General features: G+C 34.1%; 1 protein-coding gene across 2 annotated transcripts in view; it reads right to left on the reverse strand.

Annotated features, from left to right (window-relative positions):
• The window catches only part of tspan5a (tetraspanin 5a), a 42,356-nt gene extending 14,825 nt beyond the window's left edge, over positions 1-27,531 (reverse strand). For both annotated transcript variants that reach the window (XM_056462408.1, XM_056462407.1), the window contains exons 1-6: positions 27,178-27,531; positions 9,777-9,827; positions 7,855-8,001; positions 5,103-5,273; positions 3,354-3,479; positions 732-779 (exon numbers count right to left, since the gene is read on the reverse strand). In XM_056462408.1, the coding sequence (XP_056318383.1) occupies positions 732-779; positions 3,354-3,479; positions 5,103-5,273; positions 7,855-8,001; positions 9,777-9,827; positions 27,178-27,300 (666 nt within the window). In that variant the 5' untranslated portion in view covers positions 27,301-27,531. The remainder of the gene's footprint in view (positions 1-731; positions 780-3,353; positions 3,480-5,102; positions 5,274-7,854; positions 8,002-9,776; positions 9,828-27,177) is intronic.

Here is a 27,531-nt window from a genome sequence, read left to right on the forward strand (position 1 = left end):
TCTGGCCATTCTCCTCTGACCTCTGACATCAACAAGGCATTTGCGCCAACAGAACTGCTGCTCACTGGATATTTTCTTTTTATCGGACCATTCTCTATTAACCCTAAAGATGGTTGTGTGTGAAAGTCCCAGTAGATCAGCAGTTTCTGAAATACTCACACCAGCCTGTCTGGCACTATCAACCATGCCACATTCAAAGTCACTTAAATCACCTTTCTTCCCATTTTGATGCTCGATTTGAACTGTAGCAGATCGTCTTGACCATGTCTACATGCCTAAATGCATTGAGCTGCTGCCATGTGATTGGCTGATTAGAAATTTGCATTTACGAAACAGTTGGACAGGTGTACCTATTAAAGTGGCCAGTGAGTGTATGTGAGGTATTTTATATGTGTTCTTTAAAAGAAAAACAGCTCTCTTCTTTTATTTATTCATACATACAAGCAAATCAAAGCAGCCTTTAGTTTCAGTGTTCTATTATATGCAATGCTGGGGAAAAAAGTAATATATTACAATCTTAATTCAGAAAAAAGCAACTAAACAATGTTACTTAGATACTTTTTATGGAAAGCAATGTGAAAGTATGTGTTATTGCATTTTTTTAAGAGTAAGATGGGTTTAAAATTGTAATATATTACTTTTTTTATTAACCCAACATTGATTATATGTGTATGTATATATGATATGATATACTGTCTTCAAGAGGTGAAGTGCAGAGGACAGAAACTGACCGGTTTTGCGCGCACATCATATCCACACTGTGTGTTGATGACATCCTCCTGCAAAACAACACATTAATATAATTAACAACAGTATAGCCTGTCAGCAGTGCTCTGACAGTCCAGTGTGGGGGAAGTGACCAGATAAAGACCGAAAATTGAAAAACCAAGTCACTTTTTAAAATAATCCTTCCTCCTTACAGACCAGCAACACAGTGTTTATATCCTTTAAACTTAGTTTCCTAAATATCGGTTCCTCTTTCAAATCAATTCTGGAAAACACGCTGCTGCCTTTTTTATTCGTTTGCCCATTATTTATTTATTAAATTAGAAGGGAGTGGAGATGTCATTTATTTATTATTAAATTAGCCTCTTTTTTGACAAGGAAAAATTACAAAACAAGCAAAAAATGATATTATACCACCATAAATATGGACAACAAAATCACACTAGCAAATTCATTATTAAACATTTACAAAATGTTACATTTTTATCACTGACTACTGTCACAGAAGAGCTCAAAACTGAATTAACGTCAATGATATTTATCTGCTATGAGTCAAGAGCTCATACAGTAACTGGCCATAACTCCTCCTGTTTGCCATTTACTGTGCTCCCAGTGCTTGTTTATTGTCTGTGAAATGTTATTTTTACTCTGTTCACGTAGTCCAAATCCTGTTTTATAGTGCTCTTTTGTTTGGCTCTTTGTCACCTATTGTTCAGACTTTTCTCTCCAGCTTTCAGCGTCTTATTAAATCAGGAAAACACTGGCATACAAATTAAGCTCAGAAAAAAAAACTGCATTTCCTTTAGTAAGAGCTAGATGACGGGGGTTATCTGAGTATGACGACGATACTGTTGCAACTCATTTAAATTGGTTTCATTATTGGCACTTTTTCAACATTTTAACTACTGGGGTCAGAAATCTTCAGTTAAAGTGCTACAAAGCATTAGTCAAATTACTAAAGATACAACTGAATCAAGATGTATTATACTTATTTATTTCTATTATAATTATTTTCACCTTTAATTTGGATAAGATAGTGAAAGTTACAGACAGGAAAGTATTGGGAGCAGAGAGAGCGGAACGGTCAGCAAAGGGCCTCGAGATGGGAATCGAACTCCGGTCGCCGTGAGCACCATGGTGCTACATATCAGCACACTTAACCATTAGGCTATTGGCACCGACATATTTCTATATTTAATATTAAAATATTGATTAAAAGTTCATTTTCTATCCCAAAAATAACATTGTTAGGCATATTTAGAATAAGAATGAACTATCAAACCAACAGGTGCCATGCAAATGATGTATCTACTTTAAAATCTCATAAAATATGAGTAACAATGAGCATAATAGATATATTTAAATGAATCGACATTCGTAAAAAGTGACCATACTATACTTAATTATACTATTTCTTATAAAAAGCACATTGTTTTGAAGGATTGTGATTAAGCATAAAGATTTCAAATGAATTCAGGTAAGGAGTATTTCTGCACTGTCATCCTTAAATAGAAAAAGGAGTAAACAAATATCGATTTAACATGGATTAAAAGATATAGAGCTGCATACATTCGATCCAAGACCAACGACGAGATGAACCAAAGGTTTCCATATCCTGGACCAGGCCGTATCCTGAGCAGCTACTGTGGTGGTCATGGAGGAGTGGAGAACATGAGACTGATTCCTGTGACGCTCCAGGGACAGAAGAGTCTTCGCTGAGGCCATCTTCCAGCCTCCGCCGCTGAGACTGCAGCTCTGCACATGACGTTTGGCCAGCGGAGAAATTAAAATAGTCGTGCCTAACTAAGTCTGGTTTCTCTCAAGGTTTTTTTTCTTCACTTTCGCCAATTAGTGAAGTTTTTTTCCCTCTCCGCTGTCACCACTGGCTTGCATGGTTCGGGATCTGTAGAGCTGCGCATCGTTGGATTTGCTCTTCAGTATTTGGACTCTCAGTGGTGATTATTAAACCACACTGAACTGAGCTGAACTGAACTGAACTTGAACACTACAAACTGAACTACACTGTTCCTATTTACTGTGACCTTTTATGTGAAGCTGCTTTGACACAATCTACATTGTATAAGCGCTATACAAATAAAGGTGAATTGAATTGAATTGAATTGAATACATTAACAGTGAACCGTCTAAAGTGAGCTATTATTTTTATTTTTGTTTTGTTTTTATTATCTCGCGTGCCCAAAACTGTCACTTTCCATAAGACAAATATTAAACTGATGCCACATTTATCCAAAAGATTTAATGAGTAAAGAAGTATTGAGTAAAGAAAACACCGTATTTGCTGCTTTATTTGGCCGTGTAAGATGGATTAAGTAAAAAAAACCTGTAGAAGCACTCTTAAAAACAAAACAATTTAAATAAATAAACACTCCCCCTGCTTACTCTAGCACTTAATTCTCCAAGCATCAATATTTCCTGTGTATAATTAGCACTTCTTGTGTTTTTTTGTCTCTTCTTCTTGAATTGCTGAATGCCTCCTCAGTTGTATGCAGCTTGCTTTGGACAAAAGCGTCTGCTAAATGATTAAATGTAGACATAAACTGAAATTTCATTATAAAAAATATGTTAAAAATGCAAAACTAAAATGTATGAGGGTCATATAGACTTACCGCGGGGTCTTTGGTGCAGCAGGAGAAGGGGACGCCACATTTCTCTCGGCTAGGGTTGCTGTCTGTGCAGTTGAAGTATATGTTGAGGTTCCAGTCGTCTGCTCCAAACGCCCCACAACATTCCCACTGAACGAACCACAAAATTGTGCAAGCAATTACGATACATCTTAAAATCGAAGCAAAATTGCAATAATTGGGAATATTTGCGCACTGATGCATTGGATTATATTCTTTTTAATAGACATCAATGTCACAGAGAGCTACTGTACGAAAAGAAAGCCAAAATCCCCCGTTTTTCCCATTATAGCTGTATTTGAGACTGAAGAACAGAGCTTTACTGCTTCTGTCGTCTTGATCATGCACCGTCAGCAAGGAAATAACATGACAGCATCTGCCTGACTCTGATATCTAATTAAATCTGTCCCGAGGATAGTCATCTGCTGGAAACAGATCTGCTGCACCGAGCAAAAAAGCTAGCGAAAAAGCTGTGTCAGTAGGCTTTTGCTCAGGAAACAGTGTCATTTGTGTGTCAGTTTACAATTGCAATCGTTGACGCAAAAATAAAAGGTTTCCATACCCTTTACTCACACTCAAATGGTTCAAATGTTTTATGAATACAACAACATGTTTATTTATTTATATATGATATATTTTTTATTTTATACGGTTTTTATTTCATATTATTTTATTTTATATTTTATGTTTTTTATTTTATGTTTTTTAATTTTATTTTATTTTATTTTATTTTATTTTATTTTATTTTATTTTATTTTATTTTATTTTATTTTAACAAGATGAAGAATGTTGAAAAAAAAGCCGTCATTGGCATCCATAGCCAGACCAAAAAATACTATGGAAGTCAATGGCTGTTTTGTTTCCAACATTCTTCAAAATATCTTCCTTTGTGTTAAACAGAAGAAAGAAAAAAACTCAGTAAATGATGACAGAATTTTCATTTTCGGGTGAACTATCCCTTTAACATGAAGCTGAACTGAATATAACCTGTGATAAGATGTAAATTTTTTAAGCTGGCATAGCTGACTATTGCATTTTATGGGTTTACGTTATATTCAGCTTTTATATTGAAAGTACTGTCAGTGCACATAAGGTCCTGTAGTCCATCAAGTGTTTGCACATGACTTTAAACTGTATTGTTATCAAGAACTTGATTACTATTTCCAGGCCTTTTTAATACCAGATGTAGCGACACTACTGCCCAACACTAAGCAATGGTTTTTGGAAACGCACCCCTGGATGACTTTCGACTAGTCGAATGTTAGGGAGCAGCCTTTGTATTTTTGCGTGAACTAACCCTTTAATGTCTCTGGACATATTGATGAACAGTGCTGTGAATATTGTATTTCTTACAGTTCAGCAGTAATGTTTTAAAACGAAAGCCTTCGCAAAATAACACCTTCCTGTCCCAAAAGTGGCTTTTCCTGAGCGTGACCCAGTAAACTAAATGTCAAGTGTTTTAATAACTGGCAGCAAACAAAATCTAAATCTGACAGCTCACTCTTCTAAAACGTGCACTGAAAGCCCAGTAAAAGCGAGCGGCGAGGGATTTCAGTGAGTGCTGACGGTGGATAAAGAGTCACGCTAGCGCTCTGAGATCTGCACTTCTGTCAGGACATGTGCTGGATATAAACTGACTTTGGCCTTTTTTTAATCCCTTCATTTCTTTCATCTCATTTGCAGCTTTCCCTATTTTCGCTTTCTTAGTGTTTGAGGCATGAACACGTGTCTTACATATTCCTGAGTGAAGTCGATGAGGTTCTGCAAATCGATGTCGTCTCTGTAGGCTCGGATGTTGTTGTTGATGAAAAAGTTGAGCTGGTCTTTAATCCAGTCTTTAAAGACGAAGGCCAGGATACCGGCGGTGAGCTCCAGGAAGAAGATTATCCCCAGAAACACAGAAAACTGGTAGGGAAAAAAAACACTTGTACTGAAATTTTCATATGTATTTTTTTCATCCGCCACATTCTGTCTTTATATTAATTTATGCACCGTGTTTGTCATCAAGTGATCTGTGCTGGTCAAGTGACGGCATTCGTTATTTTGCTTTGTATGGTGGCTCTGAATTGTCAAAACACATCTCAAAGTGCTTTTTCGAATGCAAAAAAACCCCTGAATTGAACCCAATTTTTTTTTACAGATGAAAGTTTCGCAAGCAGTTTGCCAATACGACCGACACAACCAGTGGTGTAATCCTAAAAAAAAAAAAAAGGTGGTGTACTATTACACCCGACCCAAATTTTAAAATGAAAGTAGGCAAAGAAATGACGAAAGTCAATGTTTGATTCGTTAGCTTTATATTATATATAAGCTAGCCTTGGCAATTGGCTTTATACAGTATGTAGCTTATACAATAATTTTAATACTGAAAAAAAGAGTCAATCAAGATAGTTTCAACAATTTAGTTAACTTTTATTTAAGTTAACTCAATAGGGCCTGTGCATCCATGGAAAGACAGCCTTTTTACTTACTTTCTTTACTGGCTTATTACTTTATATTTAATAGGTTCCTTTAAACATCAATCAGCCATTATTTTTGATTGTCACATTCGTGCATGCTTGTTTTAAACCAAACTATTAGGAGTTTGTCTTCTGTTCTCGCTATTATATACTAGTAGTTACCCTATTAAATCACATATTGTTACACGATTTATGAGTAGTCTTTGCCTCATCGTTTTAAGTGTGTATATATATATATATATATATATATATATATATATATATATATATATATATATATATATATATATATATATATATATATATATATGTATATATGTGTATATGTATATATGTGTATATGTATATATATATGTATACATATATATATATATATATATATATATATATATGTATATATATGTATGTATATATATGTATATAGTGTCGTCCCTGTAGCGGTATAGGCACGATTAAGACAAATGTGGGTGGATCAGGAACAGATAATTTTTGGGTAAACAAAGAAAAATGTATATACATTTGCACACATATACATTTTTAAGTAGGAATTTAAAATAATTCACTAAAATTAGAGAAGTTTAATCAGGAAAATAAGTGAGTATACTGAGGGTATATGCAGTTATTGATCCTCAGAAGTGGTAATACCCAAACCGCTCGTGGAAAAAAGTAAGCATACTGAGTGTACGTGCGTATTGTAAGGACAACACCACTGGACACGACGTTAAGGTCAAATTTATTTTGTAACGTATGAAAATCTCAGATTTAATGTGCAATAATTTTTACACAGTGTCTTAACAACATGCGACAATATTAGAGCGACAAGCAATTTGTCCGTCTATGCCAAAAGAGAAATAACAGAAACAATTAAATATCAGCCACTGCACTCGCAATGAAAGAGTAAATGCTTTTATTATAATTAAAACATATTAATCCTCTTTAACATTATTAACAGGCTACTGAGTGACGGATGTTGTTGGAGTCGCAGTTCTGACTTTCATTTTCAAACATGTTTTTGCTAGTTATTTTATTTTCAAGATCTGAGGTGAACTATCTGCTGCTGCTTCTTCAGTTGTATGGCAATAAATGTCACAGAAGGTGGGTGTTCAAACTCCCAATGGGAGCATTTAATACTGAATAAAGCCCATAATCAGTACCTGAGGTGATCATTGTCATAGTAGCTTATGCTGTTGTTTTGCTGCGCCCTCACGGAAATAGAAAGCATTTGTAAAATAGATCGCACATCGCTGTCGCAGACGGTTAGGACAAAAACTCCTTTTAACATGGAACAAGAAACCTTTTATCGCATGCTACGTCGCATGTTGTTAGGACACTGATTTAAATGTATTGTAACTCTATTTTACCTCAGTGCATCGTCAGCTGTATTCCTATAATGTTTATGTAGCTTCAGCTGCTTTAATACAAAAAACAGGCTTAAGACCTTTATTATAATAGTACGAATTAATATTATAAAGTTAATTTGGACTAAGACATGCTAAAATATTAATTAAAATGTTGCTGTAATTTCTTAGTTAATGCCTAATAACTGTAATCTGATTACATATCATAATCGTTTTATTAAATGTAAATTTAATTTTAGTCTTAATTCAATTTAGTTACTTTGGTTGAAACATTTATTTAATGTTAAAAGTAACAATTTGTGGCAGCTTCCCAGAAGGCACAGGACATCAACATGATGTCAGATTGACGTTGTACCCCAACGTCGTAGGACATTGCATTTTGTTTAGAAATGAAAATCGGGTTGACGTTTGGTTACCATACTTGATAAATAAATTTTAGTATTTGACGTCAATAGGACATTGGTTTAAGGTGTTGACTCAACGTTGGATATTAGTCACTGTCCAACACAACACATGATTCTAATATCAAATGCACATTCAGAGATAATTACAATATTTTCAGACTTTAGGTGCATGTAATTCTGTTGTGGAGACTTTAAATACCTCATGACCTGCTCTTTTATTTTGCAAAAAAATTGCAAAATACTGCAAATAAGAATCAAAACTTACAAATTTAAGCAGGAAGGTGTTTTCCCTCAAGGCTCCGATACAGCCAGCAAAACCCAGGATAAACATCACCCCTCCAACCACCAAAAACAACCACACTGGGTCAAATCCACCCAGATCCGTGATGGAGGAGATATTGGAGAGAACTCCCTGATAAACACACACACGCACACACGCATGCACGCACACACACACACACACAGCAGATCAATTCCTGAAACTTCTTCCTGGAACATTGACAATTTTATTTCAAATATTATCATTGCTATAACAGATATAAATATTTACAAGCGTTTCATTATGAATGCAGACTTTACAGAAGTGACAAAATAAAGCGTCAACAATCACCAACTGTGCACAGACACACATATGATATACACGTGTTTCATATATATTTATATAACAGAATCACAAAACATGAAACTGCTAAAAAATTAATTTTGTGTGTAAAATCATAATAATAAATAACTGAAATAACATGTTATTATGTAAGTTGATGTACTAAAATAAAATAAAATAAAATAAAATAAAATAAAATAAAATCAAATAAAATAAAATAAAATAAAATAAAATAAAATAAAATAAAATAAAATAAAATAAAATAAAATCAAATAAAATAAAATAAAAACTATAGGGAACATTCAAAATCTAAATAATATGAATGCTATAATAATAATAATAAAAATAATAATAATAATCTGGGCCAGTTGGCATTTCTGTGTGAAGTTTGCATGTTCTCCCCGTGTTTGTGGGTTTTCTCCGGGTTCTCCAGTTCCCCCCTACAAGTCCAAAGACATGGTATAGGTGAATTGGGTAAGCTAAATTCTCTGTAGTGAATGAGTATGGATGTTTCCCAGTGATGGGTTGCAGCTGGAAGGGCATCTGCTGCGTAAAACATATGCTGGATAAGTTGGCGGTTCATTCCACAGCTGTGGTGACCCCTGATTAATAAAGGGACAAAGCCGAAAAGAAAATGAATGAATGAATATATGAATAATAATAATAAATAATAATAATAATAATAGGGGCGACGCAGTGGCGCAGTAGGTAGTGCTGTCGCCACACAGCAAGAAGGTCGCTGGTTCGACCCTCGGCTGGGTCAGTTGGCGTTTCTGTGTGGAGTTTGCATGTTCTCCCTGCATTCGCGTGGGTTTCCTCTGGGTGCTCCGGTTTCCCCCACAGTCCAATGACATGCGGTACAGGTGAATTGGGAAGGCTAAATTGTCCGTAGTGTATAAGTGTGAGTGTGTATGGATGTTTCCCAGAGATTGGTTGCGGCTGGAAGGGCATCCGCTGCGTAAAAACAGGCTGGATAAGTTGCCGGTTCATTCCGCTGTGGCAACCCCGGATTAATAAAGGGACTAAGCCGAAAAGAAAATGAATGAATGAATAAATAATAATAACAATAATAATAATAATAATATTTTATTTCAGTTACTGCCAAAGCAAGTTTTCGTATTTTAATTTATGTAACTTGATGTATTAAAATAAGTGTAATAAATAAATTTAAAAAATATATATAAAAAGAACATTAACAACCAAAATGTTGTTAGCTGTCAGCTGTGGTGACCCGTGATGAATAAAGGGACTAAGCTGAAAAGAAAATTTTATATATATATATATATATATATATATATATATATATATATACAGAGAGAGAGAGAGAGAGAGAGAGAGAGATAGAGATATTTTTTAATTAAATATACATACATGCATACATACATACATACATACATACATATATATATATAAATGATGTCAGTGATACTAAAAATAACCTTACTCTGAAGAAACCAATGCTGCATCTCATACAGTATTTAATGTCAAGAACACGTGACATCTCATCCTCACATGTACATTAATATTCCTATCAAATAAATATGACCTTTATGGATTATGCATTAGATCCACTGGATTTCTCTTACCTTCTCACTCCATGCCCACAATCCGATTCCGAGGAAAGCCACACCAAGCAACTGTGAAACAAGAGAGACATACTATAGCTTTAGTTTGGTATAGGTGATTCGTTAAGATGTGACACAACACACCACAGATGTTTATTTTTTAAAAGATTTTACAGTATGTATCTAAACATTATTGAAAACTAAATACATTTAACTGTGTTTAGTGTTGATTTATTATTATGTTGTCTATGATGTTTATTGTTAGTTTACTTAGGTCACTTAAAACAAGAGATTACAAATCTCAAGAGGTTTTCCTGGTAAAATAAAGGTATAAATAAAATAAAATAAAATAAATAAAAACAATGCTCAAATATAGTTTTTTCTAAGGAAACTGAGATCGCTTCAGGTTTGAACCTCTATGATGACATAGATTAGATTCATTGAATCTGTTTTATCTTTTTGCATGTAGCTTGGTACGGTAATCCGAGTGTGTCAAACAAGAACAGGTTGAGTAGTCTGGTGAAGGTGGCAGGCAAGATCATTGGTTTTAACCAAACTGGTCCAACAGTAATTTACCACACTAGTATTTTAAAGAGAGCTCAGGGTATCCTATGCACCCTGGATCACCCGTTGTACTCTGTGTACGTCTGTGTTTCAGCTGTTGCCATCAGGACGTCGTTTTAGAGTTCCTATTTGCAGGACAAATAGAGTCAGAAATTCTTTTATAATGGTGATAGGTGAATTGGGTAAGCTAAATTCTCTGAAGTGAATGAGTGTGTATGGATGTTTCCCAGTGATGGGTTGCAGCTGGAAGGGCATCTGCTGCGTAAAACATATGCTGGATAAGTTGGCGGTTCATTCCACAGCTGTGGCGACCCCTGATTAATAAAGCGACTAAGCCAAAAAGAAAATGAATGAATGAATATATGAATAATAATAAATAATAATAATAATAATAATAATATTTATTATTATGTTGTCTATGACGTTTATTGTTGGTTTACCTAGGTCACTTAAAACAAGAGATTACAAATCTCAATGCACCCTGGATCACCCGTTGTACTCTGTGTTTCAGCTGCTGCCATCAGGACGTCGTTTTAGAGTTCCTATTTGCAGGACAAATAGAGTCAGAAATTCTTTTATAATGGTGGCCATCAGGTCATTAAATGAGTCCAGGTGGGAGGGAGATGCACCTTCAATATGATGTATTGGATGTTGTGGGGTAATATTTTATTATAATATTTTATTGTTCCAATGTGTACATGGAACTTCGCCTGTGTTACGGCACCTTGCTGCAATTTTAGTTTCTCTAAATGGGATAATAAAGTTGAGTCTGTCTGAGATTTGTCAAAATAGAAACAAATAGTCAAAAATAAAAAATGTCAGCGAAACGGTGACAGTGAATGATACGCGGGCCAGGGTTACAGTGAAAAGTCGATCATTTATGTTTTTAATACTTGTTAATTGTATTGTTCAGTTGTGTTAAACGTTTAGATGTGAAAAAAAATCAATATTCGAAACGCAAAAGTCATGTACACTCAAAAACAAGATTACTGCTGCTTGTAAAAACTACCAGTTTAAAATGAGCTGAAACAACACAATTCTTCTAATTTCTTTGGCCAATTCATTTGTTTTATGTTCAGTCCACTTAAATTTGTAAACCATTAAGTTAGCCTAAGTGTTTTGTGTTGGGACAACATGAAGGAATTGTGTTTGTCCAACTACCTGGTAATTCCCAGCATGCTTTGCGTGGGATTTAATTACGAGAGGGAAACGTTGACAATAAAAGTAATCTTAGGTATTTAAAGTAAAAAAAAACTTGTTAAGAGTTTAATCTTCACTTTAGTTTGAAGAAAATGTAATGCTTTGAGTTTTGAGATTACCACTTTGCTGAAGCACCCATGCTTTGGGTGTTGGCAGCTTAATTACCAAAATTGCAGTTTGCTTTGCTCAGTGAGCAATAACTGTCCTAAAATTAGATCTGAGATCAGTCTCAATCAACTGTATATGTAACTCATCATGCTTAAAATGTCTCTTTTAGTTCATTTAGGATAACATCAAATAAAACTAAGAGGCTTTGAAATGTACAACACATAATAGACGTACATGATATTGTCAGACCTTTGAGTTTAAGTTAAATAAAAATACAAATGGATTTCAACTTTTATTTGATCAAATCATGTTGGACCATCTCAATTGCATTTAACAGTGTGAATAGTTTTTTTAGTTGACACTAAACAAATTTACTAGATGGAAATCCTGCCCTCAATTTAATTGAGTTCATCCAATGAGTTCCTTTTGAGCATAGTTAATGTGATCAAATTCACATGTCATCGAACCTCCTGGTTTTCCATTCGTATAGATCTGCCGTCAATGGGGTGTTCACACAACACAATTTTTCACACCGATTTTTGAGGCCTGGAGCTGTAAACTTTTCAGAACGATTTTTCACAGGTCAGTTTAGTTAAAGCAGTTATCGTGTATTTTTAAAGATCTATATTTTAGATTAGCTAGACTGTAATTAGCTAGCTAATTTTAAGTATTAGTAAACAAATAAGCGGTTTTATTTGAATTGGAAAAAATCGAACGTTGCGATATTTTGTTTTTCTGCTATATATATTGCGATATGAATACAATTTCACTAGATGACTTCAATATCTCTGTTTGTAAAGAATTTATAATTTTGGATTGATTGGGATGACCGAGTGCATCCTCATAAAATAAAATAAACAATTTACAAGCATAGATAAATACAATAAGGAAAAAAATATAGGAAATAAACAGTGTTTTATCAGTCTAACAGTATTCAGGTACACTAACAGTAATTTAAAAAAATCTAAATAATTCAATAAAATTAATCACTATTAAAGTTACAAACGGCACAGTTTCTTATGCCTGTATGCTTTTATAATCCTCATACGGTCACAGGCCTCAAAAGCACATGCAAATGATAAGTTACTTTCCAAACTCAACATTGCATATCTTGCCATGTGTCTATTGCGAATGATCATATTTCAATATCGATGTTGAAATGTTGTGCAGCCTTAGTAAGAATAGACTTAAGTGTCTGTAGAAGCGGTCTCAGTTGGTTCACAACTGTTTTGGGTTTATTTTTAGAGTGCAGTAAATAGGAATGCAACTCTTATCTGCTTACATGCAGCTCTTACCAAATAAACCCAGAATCTTTTTCTCCAAAGTACACAATGTTTCCTTCGCAGTGAGAAATTAGTCATAATAAAGACAGCGAGAATGTTATCAAGTCTGAAGAAACATGAACACAGACTGTAAAGTGCTAAACAACCTGGTTTACTCTTAAAGGAACACTTCACTTTTTTGGGGGAAAAATTTTACAACTCTCCTAGAGTTAAACAGTTGAGTTTTACCTTTTTTAAGCCATTCAGGGTCTAGCCGGAGCACTTTAGCTTAGCATAAATCATTGAATCGGATTAGACCATTAACATCTCGCTAAGATATCTTTAGCAACTCTACTCTCATTCCTGCGTAATAATCAAGGAATGAGAATATTCTAGTCATACTGGCCTAGAAAATATTAACTTTCATTTTCAGTCGCTCTTTGTACACAATGTAACTACAGAAGAGTCAAAAATGATCAACAACAGGAAATAATAGGAAGATTTATCCTAATTTAAAGCTGCTGTATGTAAGCTTTTGACTCTTCTAAAGCATAAAAATACCATAATATGTTTGCAGATATTTAAGAAATATGCCAAGAGAACATTCTTGTTTATCTGAAAAACAATGCTGAACTCAGATATTCTGCTTTGAAAATGTGTTTTCCGTGCTGGAGCGCTGTCTTTGTTTTAAGAATTTTAACCCGCCCAGTGCCAGTTTAGCCATTTATATTTTAGCACCCCGGGTTGCCTTGGTGGAAAACTGCTTATTTCATTCATTCATTCAGAAAGGCTCTGAAAGCATGCGCCTGTGACCAAAATGCGACCTCCGGTGGACAGTAGCAGACTCAGTTCCACATGAGGTTATTAATTAGCAAATGATATAAATATTACGAGCGTAAACTCTAGGTGAGCAGGTTACATTATAACCTCACGTCCTAACAACACGCTTCGTGACGAGATACGCAGTGATGAGCAATTTGGCTTTTTGTACCAGACGAAACACGACAGAATTTTAAATACAGCCATTCAGAAGCACAGAATATGCACGCACTCATGAAATGTTAAGGTTTATAATTTATTTAATAGATATTAAACCACTTTAACATTAGTAAATGTACATGCTGAATCACATGTTTAGTTATGAAGTTTAGTTTCAAACGGTTTATTTTATGTTCAAGATCTGAGGTGAACTATCTGCTTCTGCTTTCAGTATATGGCAGTAAATGTCATGTAAAATGGCATTCAAACTTACATTATTAGCATTTAACACTGAATAAAGCACATGAGGTTTACCTGAGGTGATCATTGTTTTCTGTTGTTTATCTGCGAGAAGTAGAAGCTGTTTCTAATATGTTAATTTGAGGTGTTGGTTAGGACAAAAACTCCTTTTAATATGTAAAATATTCCTTCTATCGGGTGCCTTTGCTTTTATTTAGACCACGGTTTAAATCCCTCGCTTCTCAATCTGGCAACCTGCGCTTGCGTTTGTTTTGATCCAGGAGTGCAATACCTAGTTCCACCACTGGGCGTCAAACTTAAATACTGCACCTTTGAATAAAAATAGGAAAATTAACAAAAGCTTTTTTTGAACGAGATGCTAATGGTCTAATCTGATTCAATGATCTATGCTAAGCTAAGCTAAAAGTGCTCCTGCCAGATGCTGAGATTGGCTAAATGGATTCAATAATAGTAAAACTCGACTGTTTAACTCTAGGGGAGTTTTAAAATTAGATATTTTTTTTAAGTGTAGTACACCTTTAAGGAGGGTGTCACGGTGGTACAGTGGGTAGCGCGATTGCCTCACAGCAAGAAGGTTGCTGGTTCGAGCCTCAGCTCAGTCAGTTGGCATTTCTGTGTGTTTGCATGTTTTCCCTGTGTTTGTGTGGGTTTCCTCCGGGTGCTCCGGTTTCCCCACAAGTCCAAAGACATGCGGTACAGGTGAATTGGGTAAGCTAAATTGGCCGTAGTGTATGTGTGTGAATGCAGGAGTGTATAGGTGTTTCCCAGTGATGGTTGCAGCTGGTAGGGCATCCACTGTTGTAAAACATTTGCTGGAATAGTTGGTGGTTCATTCCACTGTGGTGACCCCTGATTAATAAAGGAACTAAGCCGAAAAGAATGAATGAATGAACACCTTTAAGGACTTCTTTCTAAACATTTCAACAGCTTCTCCAGTTACTCTCTGACACAATTTTCTGCAGTTTGCTCTGACATGGTGGCATCTGAGCAAACTCTGCTTCTTCCCATGAGATGCATGTCCTCATTACGTCCACAGGATCGTGTTTCTGCTAGCCTAAACTGGAGAATATGACTGATTTGTTTCTGCCCTATTTTTTTTTTTTTTTGTATATAATGCTTTAATGCTTTCAAGTAATTTTGCAGTAATTAAAATGATGTAATTCATGTAAAGAAATCTACTTTGGGGTTACAAATCATTTTCGGTGGGATTTAACTTTTAACAGAATTTTTCTGGCAAAGGCTACTCAAGTTATGAATAATAAAAAAAAATCTTTCTATATCGCATTATTGTCATTTGGCCCTTAATAATATTCTCAAAAGCCTATTTTTAAGTTGTTTATACCAATTTTTCTTTGCATTTTTGTTGCACATTCAAAACGTCTCTTAAATGTTACAGACTGTTTCAGATCATTCAGAACATTCAAAACCATGTTAATATAATGATTGCAAAATTATACGAATGAATTGTCCCTTAATATTTGCATGCGGTGTTTAAAACCACTTAACTGTCACACCATACATTTTGAGTGATATGTAAATTTTATATATAGCAGTTTGTCAAGATAAGTTCAGGTTTAGACAATACATAAATAAATAAATTCATTAATAAATACTGAAAAAACTCCCACACATGAGACAGTGACAGTTTATTTTTGTACATTCAGAAATAACTTAAGGGAAATGTTAAAGCAAAATTATTAGAGAGTTTTTAATTATTTTTATTTCTGGGTTATTTTTTAGAATTTGTTTTGATGAATGTAACAATGCTAAAGGGGCTATTTGTAGAACTCAGAAATCCTTGTTATTAGCGACATTAATTCAATTAATCATTATTTCTACAACTCTTTTACAATTGTGTCAAAACAGCTTAACATAGATTAAGAAAAGAGAGTAAAAACCATGTATTTCAGATTGTAGAACATTGCAGCAATTCAGGTAGACAAGAGAGTATTAGTAAAATGCTGTATCCAAAGTCTTTAACCTATAAATAAGTCTGGCTTTCATACTAGACTAGTCTGGAAAGGTCTTTTTTCTGTTTTAAAATTAAAGTGTTGAAAATAAAAATTGAGTAATCCATAAAATCTAGAACTCTTATTACACTGATTGTGTCAAAGCAGTTTAACATATGTAGGTAAAGAAAAAAAATGATTTGAGATTGCGGAACATTCCAGCAATTAAGGCAAGCAGGAGAGTAGTGGTAGAAGGCTGGTGTAACTGTAGTTCAATAAAACTGATTCAGTTAATTCATTTTCCTTCAGCTTAGTCCCTGATTATCAGGGGTCACCACAGTAGAATGAACCACCAACTATTTCAGCATGTTTTACACAGCAGATGCCTTTCCAGCCGCAATACAGTACTGGGAAACACCCATACACACTCATTCACACACACTCAGCCAATTTAGTTTATTCAATTCACTTATAGTGCATGACTTTGGGAAACCGGAGCACCCGGAGGAAACCCACGCCAACATGGGGAGAACATGCAAACTCCACAAAGAAACGGCAACTGTTCCAGCTGGGACTCAAACCAGCGACCTTCTTGCTGTAACACGACAGTGCTAACCACTGAGCCACCGTGCTGACCTGATTCAGTTTAGTTTAATACTAATGTCACTGTTGAAGTTCAGTTTCATTCAGATCTGTGTAATTCAAATGTCACTGTTGAATGCCAATCCATTGAAGTTACATCACACACTTACACACACAATGCTCCTTATTTATCAGTGGTTTAAAGAAGAACCTTTAACACAAAAGGCAATTGACAAGACTCAAGTTTCAAGACTCATAAAAATGAGAAAAAAAAAGTTTTTTAGTTTTACAATGGCAGTCATTTATGTCCATATTTGAAGCTACTAACCCACCCCTCCCCCCATTCATTCTTTATAAAAAGAAATCCGTTCAACTTTAATAGGTTAATGAATGCCTTCTCGAGGCAAAATTATGTTATGTATGTAATTAGATGTACAGTTAAAGTCAGAATTATTAAACCCCCTTTGAATTTTTTTTCCCCAAATGATGTTTAACAGAGCAAAGAAATTTTACAGTATGTCTGATAATATTTTTTCTTCTGGAGAAAGTCTTATTTGTTTTATTTTGGCTAGAATAAAAGCAGTTTTAAATTTTTTAAAACCCATTTTAAGGTCAAAATTATTAGCCCCTTTAAGCTTTTTTTTTCTATAGTCTGCAGAACAAACCACTGTTATACAATGACTTGCCTAATTACTTATTAACCCAGTTAACCCTTTAAATGTGACTTTAAGCTGTATAGAAGTGTCTTAAAAATATCTAGTTTAATATTATTTACTGTCATCATGGCAAAGATAAAATAAATCAGTTATTAAAACTATTATGTTTAGAAATGTGTTGGGAAAATCTTCTCTCCGTTAAACAGAAATTGGGGAAGAAAATAAACAGGAGGGCTAATAATTCAGGTGGTTTAATAATTCTGATTGCAACTATATATAATTTCAGCTTATTATTTAATTTTCGGTCCCACTTTATATTAAGTGGCCTTAACTACACTGTTAGACATTTTATTAGTATTTAACTTATACCGCAACTGCCCCTTTACAGTAACTTACCAGTAAATGTGTTTTACAGTAGAGGGGACCTACTGCACGTTCATTTTACAGTAAAATAGCCTTACTGCAACTTCTTTTTATGGTAAAATGCCCATTTTTTTACAGTTATCCCTGTGTTGGTGTGGGTTTCCTCCGGGTGCTCCGGTTTCCCCCACAAGTCCAAAGACATGCGCTATAGGTGAATTGTATGTGCTAAATTGGCCGTAGCGTGTGTCAATGAATGAGTGTGTATGGGTGTTTCCCAATGATGGGTTGCAGCTGGAAGGGCATCCGCTGCGTAAAACATATGCTGGATAATTGGCGGTTCATTCCGCTGTGGAGACCTCTGATTAATAAAGGGACTAAGCCAAAAAAAGAAAATGAATGGAATGAATTGACTAATTTCAATCTCAACAGATTTAAAGAACAAAGACTATTGTATGGTATGATGTTTACATAGTCCCTTTATATAATCCCTTTATCCCTATATAGCATTTATAGTTTAGTAGTTTATAACTTTTTTTGGCAGTTTATTACACCATGTTTATTCTGATTTTTATTTTGCATTTATGCAGCTCATATTTATTGTTAGTCATGTGCAGGGTCTGAATAACTGACCACCATGGTTGGTTTGAAAGTATTTTAGAAGCTTGATGCTTTTCCCCTTGATTTCTTTTGCTATACATTTTTCGTTTTGTTCTGCTATGTATTAAACAGCAACAACGAAAGTCAAATTTAAATAAGTGCATAAAATTCAGTGAAATCAGACAAACATAGTGACGAAACATAATTATTAGTTATCTGTTGAAGGCAGCACAAAGTGACATTTTACCAAGCTATAAATCTATTTTCAATGCATTTATTTGTTCATTTATTTATTTATTTACCACAAAACCAGAACCTTGCCCACCGTTTTTTCTTTTCTTTAATTTTTTGGTTATTTGGCACAAAACCAGGCCCTTTTCCTGCATTTTTCATTTATTTATTTGTTTGTTTGTTTATTCATTTATTTAGCACAAATCAGGTCCTTGCCCAGTATTTTTACTTTAATTTATTTATTTGTTCATATATTTGTTGGTTTGTTTATTTTGCACAAAACCAGGCCATTTTCCTGCATTTTTCTTTTATTTATTTATTTGTTTGATTGTTTATTCATTTATTTAGCACAAAACCAGGTCCTTGCCCTGCATTTTTTCCTTTATTTATTTATTTATTTATTTATTTGTTCATATATTTGTTGGTTTTTTTATTTAGCACAAAACCAGGCCATTTTCCTGCATTTTTCTATTATTTATTTATTTGATTGTTTATTCAGTCATTTAGCACAAACCAGGTCCTTGCCCTTTTTTTTTATTTATTTGTTTGTTTATATAGTTGTTGGTTTGTTTATTTAGCACAAAACCAGGCAATTTTCCTGCCTTTTCTATTATTTATTTATTTGATTGTTTATTCATTTATTTAGCACAAACCAGGTCCTTGCCCTGCATTTTTTCTTTTATTTATTTATTTGTTTGTTTATTTAGCACAAAACCAGGTCACTGCCCTGTATTTTTTCTTTTAAATTTACTTATTTGTTTGTTTGTTCAGCATAAAACCACAGCATTTTCCTTTTTAAAATAATGCATTACACTTAGATATACAGAAGTGTGTCAGAATTAATTGCCTCCAGTGAATTTTGTTTTCTTTTTCAAATGTTTTCCAAATGATGTTTAACAGAGCAAAGAAATTTTCACAGTATTTCCTATAATATTTTTTCTTCTGGAGAAGGTCTTATTTGTTTTGTTTCGGCTAGAATAAAAGCAAATCAAACTATTATGTTTGGAAATGTGTTAAAAAAAAAATCTTCTCTCCGTTAAACAGACATTGGGGAAAAAAATGTACAGGGGGGCTAATAATTCTGACTTCAACTGTACAGTATATCCCATTATAAAAAAGGATGGATATAAACCTGTTTTAATGCAACTTTAAATACTTATTCTGTAAAAACAAAGGATTTAAATAGAATTCATCCGTAAAACTATTTCTAATCGAAGGGAGCCCTTGAGAGTGAAGCATGAAGGACAGAGTTTAGTTTCTTGGACTTGATTGCAGAAACAGACAGAAGTTGTGTGCTTTACAAAGACTCCATTCATTACTATCCAACTTTTCACGGCACAATAGAGCAGACCGGAAAACATGCAGCTATTCAGCATCACAGGGTGTTGTTTGTGATATTAAAGCTGCGCACACACCCTGATTCTGCATATCTCTGTAGACCGAAGCATGATAATAAGTATGTATTCCTTATTGGCTTTTTTAATGTGTTTATTAAGAAACTCAAGTAATCTGCATCAGGTTCAGTTGTTTCAGAGAAAGAGTCTTCAGAGAATTAAATGAGTTGAGCAAACATGCACTATTATGATCACTATCATAACAGCCAGCTGCTCCATTAAAGCCTTACAAAATGACCATCCTGTGCTCCACAGGGGAAATTATATAACCTCAGCCTCATGAAGCAAAACATGCCTTTCTTAATGAGAGTTTTAGTCTTGTTTCTAGTCCAAATATCTAAAAATACTTAAATCAAGTAGCATTTTCTAAAAAAAGTGAAAAAAAAGTCTTGTTTTTAAGAAAAAACAGTCAAAATGAAGTGAGTTTCCCATAAAACAAACAAAACTTCCTTCATTCATTTTCTTTTAGCCTATAGTCTCTGATTTATCAGGGGTTGCCACAGCGGAATCCAGCATATGTTTTACACAGTGGATGCCCTTCCAGCCACAACCCAACACTGGGAAACACCCATATACTCCTGCATTCAGACACACACTCATACACGTTCAGAGTGGGGGTGCTTTGGGTGCTTGAGCACCTGCCCTTTTTCCTCTAGGAGAACAAATGCCCCTCAAAATGAATGTAAATTCCTCCCGCTCTTCACTTCTTGATTGTCCATTGCCCAACCCCCATCCCCTCCCCCCGCTCCCCTCACAGCTATTCACTTCGCGATCGTCCACCACGGTCCAAACACATGCGCTATAAGCAAATTGGATTAGCTAAATTGGCAGTAGTGTATGAGTATGTGTATGTGAATAAGACTGTATGGGTGTTTCCCAGTACTGGGTTGCGGTTGGAAGGGCATCCGCTGCGTAAAACATATGCTAGAATAGTTGGCGGTTCATTCCACTGTGGCGACCCCTGATAAGTAAGGGACTAAGCTGAAGGAAAATGAATGAATATCACGTATATATATCGTGTAGCCCTAATCTAAACTTATAAAGACAGTGGGTTTCACTCATAAATGCCTTAATAATAACAATATTTAGCATTTTCTTCCAATAAAAACCTTTGACCAGTGAATATTGTTATTTTACCTCATTTAAGGGTTAATCAAAAACACACACACTTGTAGCTTGAATACACAACATTTTCAGTTCACACATGTTCTTGTTCATCGCGAACAGCATACACTGAAGGAAATGACACACACCACAGTAAAAACATTCTGTGTAAAGTATAGCCAGAAAAATGTCAAGCAGAAACAAAGGAGCGCTTTGACTTAAGGGAAAACCTGACGCACTTCCATTTAGGAAAGGCGTTCTGCAGTCTGACGGTGGATAGCAAGATGGACATAATAAATCTGAGCTTCATTATATGGTAAAGTTGCTATTGCTGTGGGTAAAACAGCTGATCAAGTACCTGTTCTTTAGTATATGCTATTTGCAAACATGCCTAAACCATTTTTTAAATACAGTTGAAGTTAGAATTATTAGCTGTCCTGCATATCCCCCCCCCCCCAATTTTTGTTTAACGGAAGATTTTCTCTACACATTTCTAAAGATAATAGCTTCAATAACTCATTTCTGTTATAAGAGTGCACCTCCGCCGCGTGCACGTTTTAAAGGCTATATATGGGTGCACCCTGACCTGACGTGGGGACCAGATCTCTGGCTTTAATTTCACAATTTTCATAATTTAATTGCTTTTTTATATTATAAAATATCTAAATTTGTGTTTGGTTGGAATGACAGGAGTGTTAGTGATTAATGACAGAAAGAATTTACACTTTTGAGTGAACTTATGTCACAGATTATTTTACAGCATGATTGACCCAACCCACCACCACTGTAACACCGGCAGATGTTGGTGATTTTGCCATGGCAGTAGTAAAAAATTGTCACCGTCACAGTGCTAGGCGTGGCCAACTGTCGCTATTTTGTTCACGTGTCATCCAACCAACCAAAAAAAGGGTCAAGAGGTGGAGCGTGAACAGAGCAACAGATGCCTGTTAGCATTTTGGTTAGATGGGGTTTTCTTTAGGAGAAATGCTTAATGCATCATTACATGCGAAAAGGAAACTGATTGTGTAAAGCCACATAAAACAAAACAAATATACGATGTGTATGCCGAGCTCAGCAGCTAATCTGCCGGAACCAGCTGAGGTGACGTGACGGTGACCTGCGAGACCTAGCTGTCACTCAAGTGGCCACACCCTTAATTATGCAGACTTAATCTAAATAAAATGAATGAGATATTAAAAAAAATAGATGATCGAAAAAAATATATTGCTTAAGGGGGCTAATAATATTGACCTTAAAATGCTTTTTCTAAAAATTAAAAACTGCTTTCATTCTAGCCAAAATAAAACAAATAAGACTTTCTCCAGAAGAAAAAATATTATAGGAAATACTGTGAAAAATTCCTCGCTCTGTTAAACATCGTTTGGGAAACATTTGAAAAAGAACAAAAATTTACAGGAGGGCTAATCATTCTGACTTCAACTGTACATGTTCTCAACATACAATTAAAAGATTTGTTTTAATGTATACATGCATGAATGCCATGTATTTGGGAGGTTTATTTACTCCTTAGTGTCTCAAAGAGTGTTATTAATGTCAACTATACAAAGCTTTAGTGCACTTAATCTGACTAAATAGGCTATAATTAGTACAGCTGCTTTCTGCAAGCCAGGCTCATGAAAAATATTAGAGCCTGACGGATATGGGTTTTTGGGGGGTGTTAATGCACTGTAAAAATATCAGTGAATTAGCATCTTTTTCGTATTTTGTGATTCATGTTTTTATTTTTCCCCGTTTCTTAAAGTTTTTGTATTGCATTATGGGATCTTGATCTTTCTTCCAACAACTTATAACCTTGAGAAGTTTGAAAAAGTGGCTTTTACTAATGTTTTTAACAGTTTAAAGTGATATATTGTCTGGGTTGGTGTTGTATATTATGCTACAAAAAATTAATAAACTGCCAGTACATTTTCTGTTACTTAAAATGATCACAACTTTCGATTTTAATGCGCTGTTAGTCATCAACTAAGAAATGATCATAACCAAAGATTAATAATTGTTTTTGTAGTTGCCCTTACCAGTGGTGGAAAATAACTAACTACAAATACTCAAACTACTGTAATTGAGTAGTTTTTCTCAGGAATTGTAATTTACTCTGTAGTTTTATAAATGTGTACTTTTACTTTCCCTTGAGTACATGTTTAGTGCTGTATCGGTACTTTTACTCCACTATTCTCCTTCAACCTCCAGTCACTACTTTATTATTTCTAGTGTATGGGGATTAGAAAAATCAGTCCTGTGATTCCCGTCCAATCAAATCACACATAGAAGGAAATGGCATCATACTGAAGTACCTCAAGACATGGCGATTTATAATTGCAGAAAACTGTTTGGAAGCATTACAAGTGTCCAAGAAGACGTCAAAAATCTTTACAGAGACCCAGAGACTAGATGCATATCACTGATGAGAAGATGACGGATGTTTACAGTATGATGTTTGAAATGGCCTTAAACACCCAGCAGGCACAAGATGTCAATATGACATCAGATTGACGTTGTACCCAAACGTCATTGCATTTTGTTTGGAAATGAAAATCATGTTGATGAAAACCCAATGTCAGGCCGACATCAATGTCCAACGTCCAACCTAAAATCAACCAAATATCAACATCTAATGGTGTTACAGCTTGACGTTGTGTGGATGTTACCACTATGACGTCTATCAGACGTTGGATTTTGGCTGTCATACCTGATGAATAAATGTCAGTATTGGACGTCAATATGACGTTGGTTTAAGATGTTGGCTCGACATTGGATTTTGGTCACTTTCTAACACAACCTAAAATCAACCAAATATCAATGTCATTTGACGTCATTATTGGGCATTAAAATAACGTTGTCCTTAGACACTGGCTAGACTTTGAATTTTGTTCACCTGACATCACAACCTAAATCTAACCTAATATTAACGTCTTATGACGTTGTGTGGCTGCTGGGCAATACTTAATTCACTACAGAATGTTACGTTTACACACATCCATAAATTACAAGTAAATGCATCAGCTTTTCACAGCTTCTGTTAAATCACTAAAGTTTTGTACAGTAAATGGATACTTACAAACAAAAGGCCTAAAGATAGTCATGTAATTTTCAATGTTGTAATTCAGACTAACATGAAAATATTTGTAAATAAACCATCTATTAAGTCTTCAAGCATTTGGTGATGTTATGAACAACCACAGCAACCTGAATATTCTTAAAAAGCACTCTAAATGTTTAAATGACAAATAATTATTCACTGTACTTTAAAGTGCCCATGGCGTCATTATTGTGCATGTTTATTATCACAATATTTTGAATTACTGAATATTGGCATATGCCTAATAACGAATCGTTTTGGCCACAAGCGATTTCGAGCAAAATAAAAATGTCACACTTGTGAAATTGGTTTTTAATTGATCTGCTTGATCATCCGCATAATCAGAATGTGAATCGAGCTTGAACAAATATGGTGAAAGTGATGCTAATATTTGCTTGTAATTGCTTAAAACGCTGAAACTATTTTTGTTTTTATAAAAGACGTTGTTCAAAGTCATTGGAAATGTGTAATGAAGCTAAAATAGAAATATTGGGCAATACAATTGTCAACATATACAGTATAGCTTATATGAAGTTCACTGAGTTCATTGTAAACGAGCTCTCCACAGCAGCACAATGACGCTCAATAATACTGATCTCATTATTGAACATTACAGAACTCATTTAGCCAAATAATGAAGATAGCCTACACCAGGGCTGTCCAAACTCGGTCCTGGAGGACCAGTGTCCTGAAGAGTTTAGCTCCAACTTGTCACATATGTCATCATACTGAAATAAAATATCGCAGCAACTTCTGGGTCAGGCAAACTTTAAATATGAGCGTCTAATTCACCAAATATCTGTAACAAATAAAATTGCAATAACCATGCCATGGGATTTTGTTGCATTTAAAATGTTGATCCTTTTTTTGTTTGTTTACTACATGAAAAATAAAACTAAAAAAAAACAACAACAATTAAATATAAAACTAAAACTGAAATTAAGTGGAGGTGGAGTGTATTGAAACTGATAATATGTAGATGTAGAAGTGGAGTACATTGGGGGTGACACCGTGACATAATACAGTTTAAGCACAAAACAAATTAAAAATGATCATGGTAATGAACCAAACTACATTGTAAGGTTATTTGAGTAGGCTACTGCATTTTACATTCACCATACAATAATAATAATCTCTGCATATTGCATTCATTCCAGTTTTGAATATTAATTTAAAGAAGATAAGATACTATTATAATAAACTATTACACATCCTGTTCACTGTAAAAAAAAATTAAGTAAAACAAGGTTATATGAGTAGGCTACTGCATTTTACATTCAAAATATAATAACAATAATAATAATAATGTTAATAATAATAATAATAATAATAATCTCAGCGTATTAAATTCAATCCAGTTTTAAGTTTTAGTTTATGTAATGTTATTTTAAAGAAGATAATATACTATTATAACAAGCTATTACACTGTGTAAAAAAAATCGAAGTAAACCAAGGTTAATAGAGAGCTGCATTTTTACAGTCACGCTATAATGATGATGATAATAATAATAATAATAATAATAATAATAATAATAAAAATCTCCGGATATTGCATTAAATCCAGAATTTTAATTTAAATCATGTTAATTTAAAGATGAAATACTATTATAACAAAATGTTAAGAAAAAACAAGGTTATTGGAGCACTGCATTTTTACAGTCCCCGTTTACTACTACTACTACCGCTACTACTATTATTAATTAAAAAAAGAAATAATAATAATAATAATTTCTAAATATATTGCATTCAACCCAGTTTTGAATTTTAATTTAAGTGATGTTAAATTAAAGAAGATAAAATACCATTAAAAATGTTTTAAGTAAAACAAGGTTATTGGAGCACTGCATTTTGACATTCACCATATAATAATTATAATGTCCGAATATTGCATTCAATCCAGTTTTGAGTTTTAATTTAAATCATTTCAATTTAAAAAAGATTAAATACTATAATAAAAATATTTTTAAAAATGAAGTAAAACAAGGTGATTGAAGCACTGCATTTTTATAGTCCCCATATAATAATCATAATAATACCGAAATATTACATTCAATCTCATTTTGATTTTTGATTTAAAGAATTTCAATTTAAAGAAGATAAAATACTATTACAACAAAATAAAATAAAAAAGAACTAAAAGAAGGTTATTGGAGTACTGCATTTCTACAGTCACTATATAATAATAATATCTGCATATTGCATTCAATTCAGTTGCGAATTTTTATTTAAATAAAGGTAATTTAAAGAAGAAAAAAAACTATTATAACAAAATGTTTAAAAAAAAAGTAAAACAACGTTATTAGAGCACTGCATTTTTATCATCTAATAATAATAATAACAATAATAATAATAATAATCATCTCCGAATATTGCATTCAATCCAGTTGTGAATTTTTATTTAAATAAAGGTAATTTAAAGAAGATAAAAAACTATTATAACAAAATGTAAAAACAAAAAAAGAAGTAAAACTAGGTTATTGGAGCACTGCATTTTACAGTCATCTAATAATAATAATGATAATCTCCGGATATTTCATTTAATCCAGTTTTATTTTTTATTTAAATCATTTTAATTTAAAGAAGATAAGATACTATTACACACACTGTGCAACATAATAACATGAAGTAAAACAAGGTTATTGGAGCACTGCACTTTAACAGTCCCCATATAATAATAATAATCTCCGAATATTGCATGCAATCCAGGACAGAGGCTCCATGTGTTCGTCCATATATATACAGTACAGTACAGTACAGTACAGTACGGTCAGTCAACGCATCGCTTCACACAAGACAGAAAGCCGATTATCTATAGTACGCACTTGACTCACTGCTGTCATGAACATCTGAGATAAACGGATGGAAGATGTCAAAGAAACGAGTTTCGTGCATTATCAAAGCCGAATAATCGATTGCGATGAATTTAATCGATAAACAACGCGGTTCATACGCGGCTTCTTGTATTTCAAACACACAAACAAAGGATCTGAATTTTGCACGAGCGCAAATACCCATACATCACATTCACAGCCGATGACAACCTATTATAAACAAAGAAATGGTGGCGAGCTCTTACCCAAAATATAATGTTGAATCCAAATATGAAGTACTTGATGCAGCAGCTGACTTCTTGACCCTTGTAATGCTTTCCTGACATCATTGGCTCGTTTATTTCCAGCACAAAACTGCCGGCTAACATTAAACGCGAAGCAGGTTCAGTTCGGTTATTATTACATCAATGTCAAAGTGTCCCGGTAATGCTATTATCCGCGTAAAAGAAGCATACTGCTGACCCACTTCAACGGTGCCTACATTAGACACGATTCTCACTGTCATTTATGAACAAACCCGCGGACTTTAACGCTGAACGTCTCCAAATAACGGCTCCTTCTTCACCGCTTTTAGTTCGCATCGCTCTTATTTTCACTTG

Source organism: Danio aesculapii, chromosome 7 (assembly GCF_903798145.1).
Source record: "Danio aesculapii chromosome 7, fDanAes4.1, whole genome shotgun sequence".
NCBI lineage: Eukaryota > Metazoa > Chordata > Actinopteri > Cypriniformes > Danionidae > Danio > Danio aesculapii.